General features: G+C 45.4%; 1 protein-coding gene across 1 annotated transcript; it reads left to right on the top strand.

Moving 5' to 3' along the window:
- The first annotated feature begins 563 nt into the window (after positions 1–563).
- On the top strand, positions 564–11,895 carry MYF5 (myogenic factor 5). The gene is made up of 3 exons (XM_083463113.1): positions 564–1,294; positions 6,868–6,943; positions 8,019–11,895. Exons 1-3 carry the CDS (start codon positions 743–745, stop codon positions 8,216–8,218), a joined length of 828 nt encoding a protein of 275 aa, XP_083319239.1. The 5' UTR covers positions 564–742; the 3' UTR covers positions 8,219–11,895.
- The last annotated feature ends 1,681 nt before the right edge of the window (positions 11,896–13,576 follow it).

Raw genomic sequence — 13,576 nt, 5'->3', positions numbered from 1 at the left:
CATAGGAACAGCAGGAAGGTCTTTTCCGAATGTGCCTGCCGCATTGCCTAATGGCTTTTAAGCTGGTTCTTTCAATTGTCCTTCGTGTTCCGTTTGGCACCTCTGCTTCCATGGACAAGCACGGCTACCTGAAATCTTCGACGATTGTCCAGCTTTGTTCTCTTCTTAAGAACAAAGGTCAGCCCGTTCGAAAGCTGCATTCCTAGCCACGTCTACTCAGAAGAAAGTCCTAAACTCCCAGGAAAGTGGAGTTAGTTATGCACCCTTCATTGGAAAGAGGACTTTCCCTGTGGGATTTCCTTCTAAACAGAAGGCCTAGGATGGAGCCATCGGCTTCCTGAAGGCGGGAACTGACCTGACACTTAACTGAGCCGTCGCGTTTTTGAAAGGCGACCTGCCTCTCTCCCCCCCCCTCCTGGTTGCTCCTGCTTGTCTCTCTTCCTTCTGCTCTGATCTCCAGAGTGTTACTAATTGAGCCTCCCGGATCCGCGCCTTTAAAAGGCAGCAGCCAAAAGGAGCTGGGAAAGAGACTGTTGTCCCCTTGGGAGAGAGGAGGGGGAAGCTCTACACAGACGTCCCCCCGTCCAATCCCATCCCCAAGTAGGGGTCGTGGCGATGATGCTCTGAGCAAGTAGGCAGCCCCTGGGTGGGCAGCCTAGCCTGTCCTGCGGGTATAAAGAGCCCCGGCCTGGCCTGCCCGGCTCCCAGATCCCAGGCGCCTGGCGCGCCCTCAGCTCCAAGGATGGACGAGTTGATGGACGGCTGCCAGTTCTCTCCATCCTCAGCCGTCTTCTTCTACGACAGCTCTTCCTGCATCCCTTCCCCCGAGGAGGAACTGGTGGAAGAAGACTTCGCGCAGCGGATGGCAGCTTCCTCCTCGTCGTCGTCCTCGTCTTCTTCCTTCGGAGCGCACCCGGCAGATCTGCCCGGGGGATCCGACGGCGAGGAGCACATCCGGGCGCCCACGGGCCACCACCAAGCCGGCCACTGCCTGCTGTGGGCTTGCAAAGCCTGCAAGAAGAAGTCGAGCACGGTGGACCGGAGGAAGGCGGCCACCCTGCGGGAGAGGCGGAGGCTGAAGAAAGTCAACCAAGCCTTCGAAGCTCTCAAGAGGTGCACCACGGCCAACCCCAGCCAGCGGCTGCCCAAGGTGGAGATCCTGAGGAACGCCATCCGTTACATCGAGAGCCTCCAGGAGCTGCTGAGGGAGCAAGTGCACCACTACTACCGCTTGCCCGGCGGACAAAGTTGCTCCGAGCCCAACAGCCCCACTTCCAGCTGCTCCGACGGCCTGGTAAGGACTTTGGAGGGACCTCACCCGAGGCTAGTGGACCGGGCCAGGGAGGGAAAGGGGACCTCTTCGCGCTCTCCCAGAGGAAGCGGCTGCGTGGGGGCCACGTCGGGGGTCGTGGCGGATGTGAAGCGCGTGGGGAGCTTCGGAGCGCCGCGAGGGGAAAGGCAGGCGCTTCCTTAAGCCGCCTGGAAACAAAAGGCGCTTCAAGGTTACGCATTGCGCCCGGGCTTCCTGCAGAGCAGAAGGGCATAGCGATCTTGGAAGACGCTGCCTCGGACGATCATTTTATGTCTAGGTTTGTCCTGATATGGTTTCCGCTCCCGCTTTCTGACGCTTAACGCCTCAGTCGAGGCGGCTTGCCTATGCGCGATCCCAATAAATACCGATCGCGCACCCCTATATATATATATATATAAAGACAGATTAGAAAAACAAACACAAACCAGCCTATGGGAAGGTAAAGGCTAACAGAGGGGAAACGGCAAGAGTGAAGAATCTTTTGAACCTCAGTGAGCAAGGTACGCGCGCACACTAAGCTGATGCGAGGATGGAGCATCTCGCTAGTTGCGCGTGCGCGCACACCCAGAGCAAGGCATTGTGATAGACTGCTAGTCGTCTTTAGAGAATTTGCTATGTGCTTTGGAAAGGCTTTCCTCATCCACAACAATCCTGCGAGGTAGGTCGTTATCCATCTCATCTGACAGATGGAAAACAAAGTATTGAGTTCAATACTCCCAAGTAAGTTGGTGAAGTATTGCAGTGCAAATTCTCCTCGCTGAGCACGCGCTTGAACCCGGTCCTCCCATTTCGAAAGACCTCTCTGCTGGGGGAGATGGTCAAATGCAATAATACGGGAGCCATTCGCGTGTCCCTGCGCGCGCGCGTGTGTCTGCAGATAGTCAGAAATGTGAGCGTATGATATATTTTAATGCTGAACACTGAAACGAATTGGCTTACGTCAGAACAAAATGTATTTTGGGCGATTTCATAAACTTGTTGCGTCATTGGCCAAATTGTTTGCTTCTGAGGAAGAGCCTTGCGTTGTTCAGAAGCTAGCAACTTTTACCAAGTCGATCTAAGGTAGGAGCATATCCTTCAAAGTAAGGTGACATAATGCAAAATACTTAAATAACTGGAAGGCTGCAGTTTTAGGCCAAATAATTTGGGAGCATAAGCCGAATTTTTGCTAGGAGGCACGTCCGTTTTACTAACTATGCCTCGCATGGGACAGCACGGTTGCGTGAGAAAGTCGCGCGTTTTGCCGCCGCGGCAGGGTCAGCAAAGGAGTAAAGGCAAAACTTGCGCTCACTTTGCGCTGCGATCTTACGCACGATTCTTTGTAACGCGCGTGGCCAGGAAATTCCAAGCGAGGTAATGAGCTTCCGGCTGTGACCCGGTGCGTGTTTTCTTGGAAGCAAGCTACCGTTAAACTCAGCGTGTTCCCTATTATGGAAGTACTGTAAACATGTTTGTGATTTGTGGTGTTAGTCGTAGATCACTCTTAATGAAAGCAATTAGCCAGACGCCCAGATCTTGAAAAGCCGTTTGAAATCGACAGGCAAGTGAAAAGTCCTTAAATTCTGACTACCGTAATCCAGTTCTCTGGGCCTGCTGAAGGAGCCGTCGACTGGGGTCCCATTAAGCACGTTTCTTTAGGAGGAAGATCCTGGGAAATCGGTGTGTAAATTACCTTGGATTTAGCCCTATTGAACTAACTTACTTCTGATCAAGTATTGCACTGTCAGAGTTTTCCACTGTACAGTGGTACCTCAGGTTAAGTTTTCGTTCCGGAGCTCCGTACTTAACCTGAAACTGTTCTTAACCTGAAGCACCACTTTAGCTAATGGGGCCTCCCGCTGCTGCTGCGCCGCAGGAGCACGATTTCTGTTCTTATCCTGAAGCAAAGTTGTTAACCTGAAGCACTATTTCTGGGTTAGCGGAGTCTGTAACCTGAAGCGTATGTAACCCGAGGTACCACTGTATGTTTATTTGATCAAAAGATTTAACGATGGACAAGATAATGGTGGAAACAACAGTTCCCTCTGAGATGACGCTTGTTTTCTCCCAGTTTTTCTTCCCTGCTGATGGAAAGAACGGCCTCCCTCCCACATTGTGTTATGGGACTGTTGTTGTTGTTGAAACCACATTCTTTTCACCAGGCATTTGGCTCCGGATGTGCCAAGCTTTGATGCGCTTGGGAAAGGGCTGGCTGGCTGCGGTTTTCCCTTGCTCCAATCCATTCTCCATGGTCAGTGCAGCTCACACAGATTGGAGATGCCCCAGGTTGCTTGGCCTTCGTTCCCCTTCTTCCTCGGAGCACAGCGTTGAGGAAATATAGGAAGTCAAAGGGAACTCCTAAAACTGCGCCTGGGCTGGCTGGCTGCCTTCTCAATGGTTTCTTCCCTCCTCCAGAAAGCAGAAAAGTACACTCTGTTCAGGCAAGGGCCAGGCTCCCATCCGATTTAACCAAATTCATAAGAAATGCTACCGTTACTACTACCAGCTGCGGCAATTCAGGGTGCTCCTGCCAGATTGTGGGGAAGTGCTTAAATCGCAAATGGGCCACTCAGATCCTATTTTTCTGTGTACATTATTTGTCTGGCACCATCTGTCTGGAACATCAGCTTACACACATTCCTGTCCTCTCCCCCTCTCCCAGTCATGGATTTTCGTTGCTATTCCATTGCTTCCCATCCACACCAGAGGGTGGAAGTTGATGGAGTGTATTGAGAGAAAGTATAGTCCCTCCTCTCAACCATCCCTCCTCTCCAGTGCCATTTTCTGTTCTGGGCATGTGCACAGCTATTTCTCTCTCTCTCTGTGTGTGTGTGTGCGCACATCTTCTTGAAAAATAAACAAACCAGGAAATGTGCAAAAGCACCAATTATTTTGTTTCACAATCAGAAAATGGAAGCTTGCACTAAACAAAATAAATTTCCGTAATTTTTAAATTTTTTTAATCAAGGTCTTGTGCAAGAGCTGATATTTACTGGATTAAGGCTTGCACAGGAGATATAGAGGTGTTGCACAAAACCTCTGCAATGATGTGTTTTTAAAAGTGCACAACACATTATCATAGAATAGAATCATAGGATTATAGAATTGGTAGGGTCCCAAGGGTCATCTAGTCCAACCCCCTGCAATGCACGTATTAGTCTGCAAGGTGTTCCCACCCAGCAGAGTCCCTGAGAAAACAGCTCCTTCTAACTGGGCTGTTGAAATCTGGCCACGTTTTCAGTAGGCTACAATTGGTGGGAATATGTATGCTTGCATTGTTTGGGCACCCAGAACAAAATGGCTAGTTGTACTTGGGTAAGCAGCAAACAGAAGTAGCAGAGGGAGTGATAGAGGCCACCCACGAAAAGGTCACCACCACACATGTGACAATCCCATCCCCCGCAAATGGCACTAATGAGCTTCCACTCTAGCATCGAGTGCAGATGTCTAACAGATTTTTTTTTTAAAAAAACTTTTTGGATGTCCAGCTGTCAAATTAAATCTAGATTAAATATAACCCCCCCCCCCAAATATGGGCTTGCAGCCCGATGATGTTATGGGGGTGTGGATGCTGCAAAAACCAAAACTTGCATGTGGACGCACAGCAAAAATCTCCTGTCTGGAAGCAATCTCAGTAGCTGATCTGCCCATGTGATTACTTCTATTTGTAGTAATATTGTAACAAAGAGTCTTATCACGCATGGGTGAGCCAGCGTGGTGTAGTGGTTAAGAGCAGTGGACTCCTAATCTGGTGAACTGGGTTCGCATCCCTGTTCCTCCACATGCAGCTGCTGGGTGACCTTGGGCCAGTCACACTTCTTTGAAGTCTCTCAGCCCCACTCACCTCACAGAGTGTTTGTTGTGGGGGAGGAAGGGAAAGGAGAATGTTAGCCGCTTTGAGACTCCTGAAGGGGAGTGAAAGGTGGGATATCAAATCCAAACTCTTCTTCTCTTTTTTGTGGTTTTGCTGTTCTGCATGTTTTATTGAGAGGCCTCCTCCTTTGGTTCATTAGTAAACTTTTGTAGGCTGGAGTCCATCAGATCCATGAAGTGTAATCTGAATAGGCAAGGATATATATATTTACATATGTAGTTCGCTGGGAGGTGGGGGAGCAGGGATGGAGAGAAGTGGGGTTGGATAGAAATGAAGTGCATTTCAGAAATGAAATGGTGATTACAGAGTTGTTGCGGAGAACAAAAACTCATGCAGCCAATTCTTTGTTGCACCGCATAGATTTTAAGCTGCTACTCCGTTGCTTTTCTGCAGCAGCAGCAATACTATATGATTCTATAATCACATACCGGTATTCTATATCACATACCGGTAGTTGGGAAGGTCTTCCAACCAACTTCCTCTTGAAAGGTAGGCAAGATCAAGACTTCAAAGTGAAGCACAGCTCACCAGGGCTCCTTCTTTTAATGCCAGGTCTCAGACCTTGAACATGTGGCATGGTATAGAAAGTCTCTGAGTACATAAACATTCCACTGAGTAACCATACACCAGGGGTTGTTGGGAGCAGGGCTTTCAAGGCAGGTGGCTCCATAAACCGCACAGGCCCAAATCTCTTGTTTTGGAAGCTAAGCATGAGGAGCTTCCATGGGCAGCATCCTACAAACACTACCATGTAGGACCCAGAATCTTTTGGACTACGGAAGAAGGAAGCTGCTTTGGCGGAAAAGGACAGCAGCAAAGCAAATAGGCAGAACCCATTTCAAACAAGGCACCTGGTTTGAGATAACACAAAACCAAGCACCCACACATCCGCAGTCACAGGGTCATTGCTAGCCACCCTAACCTGGGAGAAAATCTGTCCGTCAGACCATGAGTAAAGTCCATCCATAAAGTTTCTTTGTGAAAGAAAACCTTTATTGAGGGGGTTCACTTATGGGAATGGTTGTAGCTTAGCAGGAGAGAAGAAGAAGAGTTTGGATTTGATATCCTGCTTTATCACTACCCGAAGGAGTCTCAAAGCGGCTAACAATCTCCTTTCCCTTCCTCCCCCACAACAAACACTCTGTGAGGTGAGTGGGGCTGAGAGACCTCAGAGAAGTGTGACTAGCCCAAGGTCACCCAGCAGCTGCATGTGGAGGAGCGAGGACGCGAACCCGGTTCCCCAGATTACGAGACTACTGCTCTTAACCACTACACCACACTGGCTCTCATGCTTTTTGCATGCTTTTGCATGAAAACCGCCTCAGGTTCAGTCACTGGCAACTCACAATGCTGAGCTAGATAGACCAAAGCAGCTTCCCATGTTGAACATAAGAAGAGCCTGCTAGATCAGGCCAGTGACCCATCTAGTCCAACATCCTATTCTCACAGTGGCCAACCTGACACCCTTGGGAAGCCCCCAGGCATATCCTGAGCACAACAGCATTCTACCGACCTGCAGTTTCCAGCAACTGGTATTCAAAGGCCTACTGCCTGTCAGTGGAGGTGGAACCTAACCTCCATATTGCCATAGCTTCCTGTCTTATTCTGGGGTGCTCCTTCTTGGATGCCCAACACCAGTGCAGCAGAAGTAGTAGCCATTGCAGAAATTGCTATGAGACTCATTTCTTCTCTCCTCTTTCAGGCTGAATGCAACATCCCGATGTGGTCCAGAAGAAACGTCGCTCATGACAACGTCTATTGCTCTGATCTCCAAAATGGTAAGGCTCAGCGTCCTTTTCCCACTCCAAGGAAGTGCTGATAAAATCAAGACCAGAGAGGTGCTGTCTCTGATGGAAGATCAGCAAAAGGCTTTGGAGAGGGCAGCTTTACTTGCATTTCAATTTAATAATAATAATAATAATAATAATAATAATAATAATAATAATAATAATAATATATTATTTATACCCCGCCCATCTGGCTGGGCTTCCCCAGCCACTCTGGGTGACTTCCAAAAAAATTTAAAATAATAATAATAATATTCTCTGCCAACTGCCTATTCATTAAAAATGCTCAAGCTGGGATAAAAAAAATTAATATACAAAGCAATAAAGCATAGTGATCAGGAGTTGGCAGGAGGTAGATTGAGATCTTCTGGTAGATTTCTGGGTGCTTTTCAGTAGATCAGCAAGGGTGTTTGATTCTCAGTTGTTTAATAATAGCAACAGCAAAGGAGGCTTTTGCCCCATGTGAAGATTATGCCGAATAAAGGAACTCAAGCTTCCTACAGACTATACTTTTAAAGCCCATCTAAAGCCCATTTCCCCCCTCAAATAATTTTGGCCAATGCAGTTTACACCTCACAGAATTACAGTCCCCAGCATCCCTTAATAAACTACAGTGCCCAGAATTCTTTGAGGGGGGAAATCCCCTGTGAATGTGTGTTATGTTTGCAGCCTCAGATGTAGATTTGTAGAGGCAAATCATCTCAAAGCAGGAGGTAACTGGCTCTGTCCCTGAACCGCCATTTTGCCTCTGACTCTACCCCAACACCATTTTCTATTTTGGATCTAGCTTTGATTAGTGGATCTCAGTGGTATTTTTACCCAGTGCTTTTTTTCTAGAAAAAGAGACATCGGTACTCACCGTGAAGTTGTTACAGTAAGTGCCACACTCTTAAACAACAATAAAAAGACGTGCCAGTACCGTGTACCATTGAGTACCCCTGGGGAAAAAGCACTGGTTTTACCTAAAAAGAGAGAGAGATCCTACAGGCCTTAAGTCTGCACATCTAATGCCAAGTCTAATGTCTTACTTTCCATTGAATGTCCTTTGTTTCTTCCCCCACCCCAGTCTATCCGTCTGAAGTGAGCACAGCCCTCTCCAGTCTGGATTGTTTATCCAGCATAGTGGATAGAATCTCTTCCTCGGACCAGGCGGGCCTCTCTCTGCAGGACTCCACTTTGCTGCAGGATTCTCCCGGTGCCAGCCCTGAGTCACAGCCAGGCACTCCAGAGACCCCTCATCCCAAGCTCATCTATCATGTACTATGAGCTGGCTGAGATTTGAAACCAGCTCCGGCCACGTTTGGACATTGCTGAGAACTCCCAATAGCAACGAGAAGGAGGCTCTCCATTGAAATCCGAGGCCCTTGGAATTCCACTGGACCAAAAATATGTATATAGAGGAGACGTCACTTTAAAATGTGTACATTTGTGAATATATTTGCCCCGTCTCCCTTTCTACAAGGGGAATGACATTGTATTTAACCAAGACATCTATATTTTAATATTATATAATTCTATGTTGGGTTTTTTAACTGTGCCACGTTAAAACCCTAGTTATTGTCAAGAGTGGACATGCAGGCAGAGCTGGCTCACACATAAAAACATCTCATGTTTTGAGATGCCCAAAATGACAGATAGAATTTAAGTTATATTTTCATACGTGTATTTTTCCCAACTGAGGAGAAAAACAACACCGACATGCTGTTTTGAGATGAGCTGAAAATTCTTAGAAGACATTTTTCTGAGACAGGTTCTGAGGTTATCCTTTTCTTGTGGGATGAGAGAAAGATGGCCACTTTGCAGCATTTTAGTTGAATATGTTCTACCATTTTTGTGTGTGGCAGCCATCATTTCCCCCTCTTCGATGACCTGGAACAACTTCAGGTCTGTGTGGAGGATGGATTTAGAATGGTGGCCAGGCTTTCAATGAATTGCCGACTGCTTTCATTTGCAGCAGGGGGAGAGGATGGAGAGAAACTTTAGAGAAAAGGAATGAAGATATTTCCATGGCTAATGTTCAGCTCTATTCCTAAGAAAATTTTGGATAATTTGTCCTCCCTCATAGAAATTTTGCTGAAACAGCACTCCCGTTTTTCTGCCCACAAATAAAGTGGAGAATTTTGAGAGGCAATTTTCACACACCCCTGCTTTTTATAGCAAGTAAACAGCCTTAACCAGGTAGGGTGAGGCCGTTTGCCTCTGAAAGGAGCAAATTGTCATTATATTTTGGCCACTAGGGGAGCTACTGGACACTGATGTTCCTGCCTCTAGGGTTTTGCACTGCCTCTGTCTTTACTGCCATGGCGGTATCATTTTACACAGAAGCCTTTAGAAATCAAATAGCACCCCCAAAACAGTGTTTGATGCTCTATTTTACTATTTCCATTCAAGAGGCCCCTCCAATGGAGAGGAGCACTTAAATGTTTTGGTGGGCTTTCTTCAAACTAAATCGGTGCTTGAAAAACTGGAATGCAAATCCAATTCTGGTTTTATTTTTATATAGCCATGCTTTCAATGGTAATAAAAAAACCTTGTGGGATTATTTTTTTTTAGGGGGGTTAGGGAAGAAATCCCTGTTTCAGTTCATTGTATGTAAAAGTGGTACAGTTTTGGATTATGGAGCAGTTCTTCAATATGATGTACTTAAAGAAAAAAAAAAGCAGAAAGGCTCAAGCGTAACATTTAAAAGCACTTTTGATCTCCATGGAACTCAATCATGCAGTTTTATGAAAGGAAAGAGTTCTGCAAAGGGCAAAGCACATTAAGGTTTATGGTGGTTAGCAATTCTTCAGAGACCAGCTGAGCCAGCCAGTACTAAAAGCTAGATAGTTTGTAGCGTGCAAACTATCACAATGGAAAACTTCTCAATTTGTATGTAATGTAACCCTGTTATTTCCCCCCTGCCTTGGACATCGGGGTGGGCAGGGGATAATATGGTGAGGCCAGCATAGAAGTTCCAATCTGATCCTTTTCAATGCTTCTACTGCCTCTATAAACTGTAGATTTTGTAAACCGTCTGCGACAGTAATTACCCACCTTTACAACACAACCCTACACAGGTCTACCCAGTAGTCGGTAGAATTGAACTCAATGGGATTTGCTTCTTTAGGGTTATACTGGTGGTGTTTTCCATACTATTCAGCACAGACCACAGTATAACTGGTGTGTATGTGCATGGGCTGTTCTTTTGGTGTGTTCCATGAAGGTTATTTTACATCATCAGCGCCACAAGCAAAGTGCAAAAATCCACTGTAATAAAACATAGCAACTATGGAAAGTATCATCAGCTCCAATGAATGGTGGCCCACTACACACCAGAGAAGCTGTATGGAATCCTCCGTTTCAGTTTGTGCCACAATGACCTTGCAAATGACCTTCTGCAAGGCATGCAGTGTAACACTGACAAATCACATGCCCGTAATATAATATACGCCTCTTTCTGGCTAGCTGGCATTTTCAAGAGTCGCAAGCAAGGTCAATGGCTCTCTTTTCGGCTGGCAAATGTTTTCAAACAGAGAGTCCTGCCGTTCATGACTTACTATCCCGAAACAGCTGTATATCAAGCTTGAATATCAATCTGAAGAGCATTTTCTACAGCAGAAGGAACCGGGATGTTGGATTTTTGCATATGTTGTAAAACTATCCATGACTCCAAAAGCCTTTATTGTGGGAACTTTTCTATCTGAAGGAGGACACATCTGAGCTGTATCTACAGGGCTTTAAGTGCCAAATCAAAGCACAATGAGAGAAGTGAGTTTTGTAACTTCCCTTGAGCACACCTTATGTGGACACCCAGAACACAATAATATAAATTGTGCTGTAATATGCATTGCGCTGGTCCATAAGGGAAGGTCCATCGTAGCTCAGTGGTACAGTATTTGCTCCAGGCAGGGTTGGGCAAGATCCTTGCCTGAAACTCTAGAGTGCCCGTCAGTGGGCCAATCAGTATCAGCAATACTGCACTAAATAGACCAATAGCCCTCTGCTGCTATCAGCTACACAGCTGACAGGGACTACCCAAGGCTCTGACCTCCAGCATGTCTGTTAGGACTCTGGGGAATTGTTGCACTACTTTGGCATCTATCCATTTGCTGAAAATAAATTGCTGTGCAGTTGGGCTCTTAGATTCACCTGTCTGCTTTTGTAGCTGATTTTAAGATTCACAGGAGAAAGAATTCCATTAGCCTTCTTTAGGACTTGCACAGAAGGCAGAATTTCATCAGCTGTGTCTTGACCCATGAAATGCCTACAGTTCTTACAACCTAAACTTATGCCCATCTGCCTAAGAAGAAAGTCCCACTGAGTTAAATGGCTCTTACTCCCAAGAAGGGGTGGTCTATCCTATTTTGCCACCTGAGGCGCAACAGGAATGTGCAGCTCCCTGCCCTGCTGTGCCCTATCCATTCCACTTCAGCCACCAGCAGGATGCCCCCACCTCTCATCAAACTTGCAGAGTCAAGGTGTTGCTTCGCATCTTCTCCACCCCAGAAGATGAGCGGCAACACTGTGTGCTGGAATGCCTGCTTCTCACGGGCGAGAGGGAAGTGTTCTGGCAGCAGTGCTGGCTGTGGTGTCATCTTTTCTGCTTCTGCTGCCTGAGCTGGGTGCATTGCCCCACTTCATTGGTGAGTTGGCTCTGCTCCACAGTATAAGTGTGTAGGATTGCAGCCTTAAAAATAAAGGAACTCATCTCAAGGTCTGAACCTGGCAAGCAATGTTCTGTAGAAATTCTAAAACTAAAACTGGCAATACTGCCTCCTTTTTAAAACCCGAGTAGTGGTTCTACCTGGGGAAATAATTTTATTTGTTTATTTTGCAAGGTTATATACTGTTGCATTGTAATAAAACCTTACTTAAAACCAGCATGTATGGGCTAAAACTCCTTTGTTGACGAGCAAGGCCGCTCTTACACCTCAGTAACTGTTGATACATATACCATTGCTATACTGTGTATTTTGGTTCTATGGACTGCAATAAAGCTCTTTCTCTCTGTGTGTGTGTACATAAAAGGATAAAACAGTAAAACTATAAGAAAAGAAAAAGTTAAAAACACTATTTAAAACATTCAGAAAATAATTAAAATCAACAATAAGTTAAAAACTATATTAAAACACATGTCAGCATTCTACATGTCCAGACAGGCTTGCCTAAACAAAACTGTTTTTAGCAGGTGCCGAAAAATAGGTACTTTTAATCATTGTGAAATGGCAATCAAGTCTATAGAAGGGACTCTTCAATGAAAAATGAATACAACATGATTAAATATTGCAAGCGAGTGGAAAAAGAATGCCGTACCTATGGAGTCATTTACACTAACCATGGAGAACAAGAAAATCTGTGAGTAAATCTCCAGCTGGGCTTTCTCAGTGCCTGATACGTGCCCATTCCACAGTGTAGGAATTTCTCACACAGTAAAAGAAAAAAGTCTGGAGTTCGAAATCTGAAACTACCATGTCGGTGGTTTTTAATAAGTAGTATTAACTTTACAGCAAGACATATTATTTAGCTGCCAAAGAGCACGCTTGCAAATTCTAAAACAAAGAAAAGCACTGCAAATGTGTGAGGGGAAAAATACCGGGCAACTCATATTGGTTTAGAACTTAGAAATAACAATTACATTACAGAACATGTTTTTTCTCAAAATGAGTATGAAATTAAATTTCATGTTTGTGCTTTTCTTCCCCCTTTTCTCTATAAAAGTAGCTTAGAAAACACACAAGCAACAGATTTTCCTTAGACTGAAAGAGATTTTGTGCAGCCTTTTATCGGAGTTAATGCTTGTTGCTGTCACAACTATGTTTGTAGCTCTCGCAAAGTACACATAATCTTGAAAATATCGTGGCAGTAGATGCTAACGTTTCAAAATAACATGGCCAGTGTAAAAGAATACAGGAATTTTTTAAAAAAATAAATAAATCATGGTTTTAAAACCAATTATCACTTTTCTAGTATTAACACAACTGTTCATATGTCAGGTTATCTGTTCTGGAATAAGAACATCACTCATGTTTGTGCAAATATAAGGGAGCTGGAGAATATCCTTGGGTACCACCTCCCCCTCAGTGTACTATTCAAAATCAAATTTGGTATGTACTTCTGTTCTTTTCTATTCCCATATGGTAGCATTTGTACCTATTTCAAGTATTGGAAACCACAGTTCACATTTCTCCTTGACATATCACTCAACAAGTTTAGCAATCCTTCCTCTTTCTGATCAATAGTGGTATTTTTTTTGGGGGGGGGGTAGTTTGGATGATGCCCCGAGTCCCTTCCAATTCTTGGGATCGTATATCCAGTGGGGGGTTAGAATCTAGTAGAAGAGGTTGTTGAACTGGTCATACAAGTTTATTTGTAAAACAATTAGCTGGCCACTTCAGTGCCCTCATCAGCAATAATGAGCTATGTTGCCACAGTTACAGTGAAGCGTTGGAGAACAATAGGCCAAAGGACAGGGAGTGAGGGGAGGGCTGGACTAGACAGTTGTTGTGTCTGTGAGCTGAAAAGCTGAACATGAGAAGTTGCAGGTGGAGAGATATATCTTATGATTCTATGCTTCTATGCTCTGTGCTGAACCTAAAACTGTGACTAATGGAGGAGCGAGTTCTTTGGGGATGTTCATGCTGC

The sequence above is a fragment of the Podarcis liolepis genome (genome assembly GCF_965112155.1).
Source record: "Podarcis liolepis genome assembly, chromosome: 10".
Lineage (NCBI taxonomy): Eukaryota > Metazoa > Chordata > Lepidosauria > Squamata > Lacertidae > Podarcis > Podarcis liolepis.
Note: the sequence above shows the minus strand (reverse complement) of the source record. Positions and strands in the feature narration are given on the sequence as shown.

Bases quoted from the DNA above. Each gene is read 5' to 3' on its own strand.
- MYF5 (XM_083463113.1), top strand. From the start codon at position 743: ATGGACGAGTTGATGGACGGCTGCCAGTTCTCTCCATCCTCAGCCGTC. The intron at 1,295-6,867 runs GTAAGGACTTTG...CTCCTCTTTCAG, and splicing joins CCAGCTGCTCCGACGGCCTG to GCTGAATGCAACATCCCGAT. The intron at 6,944-8,018 runs GTAAGGCTCAGC...CCCCCACCCCAG, and splicing joins TTGCTCTGATCTCCAAAATG to TCTATCCGTCTGAAGTGAGC.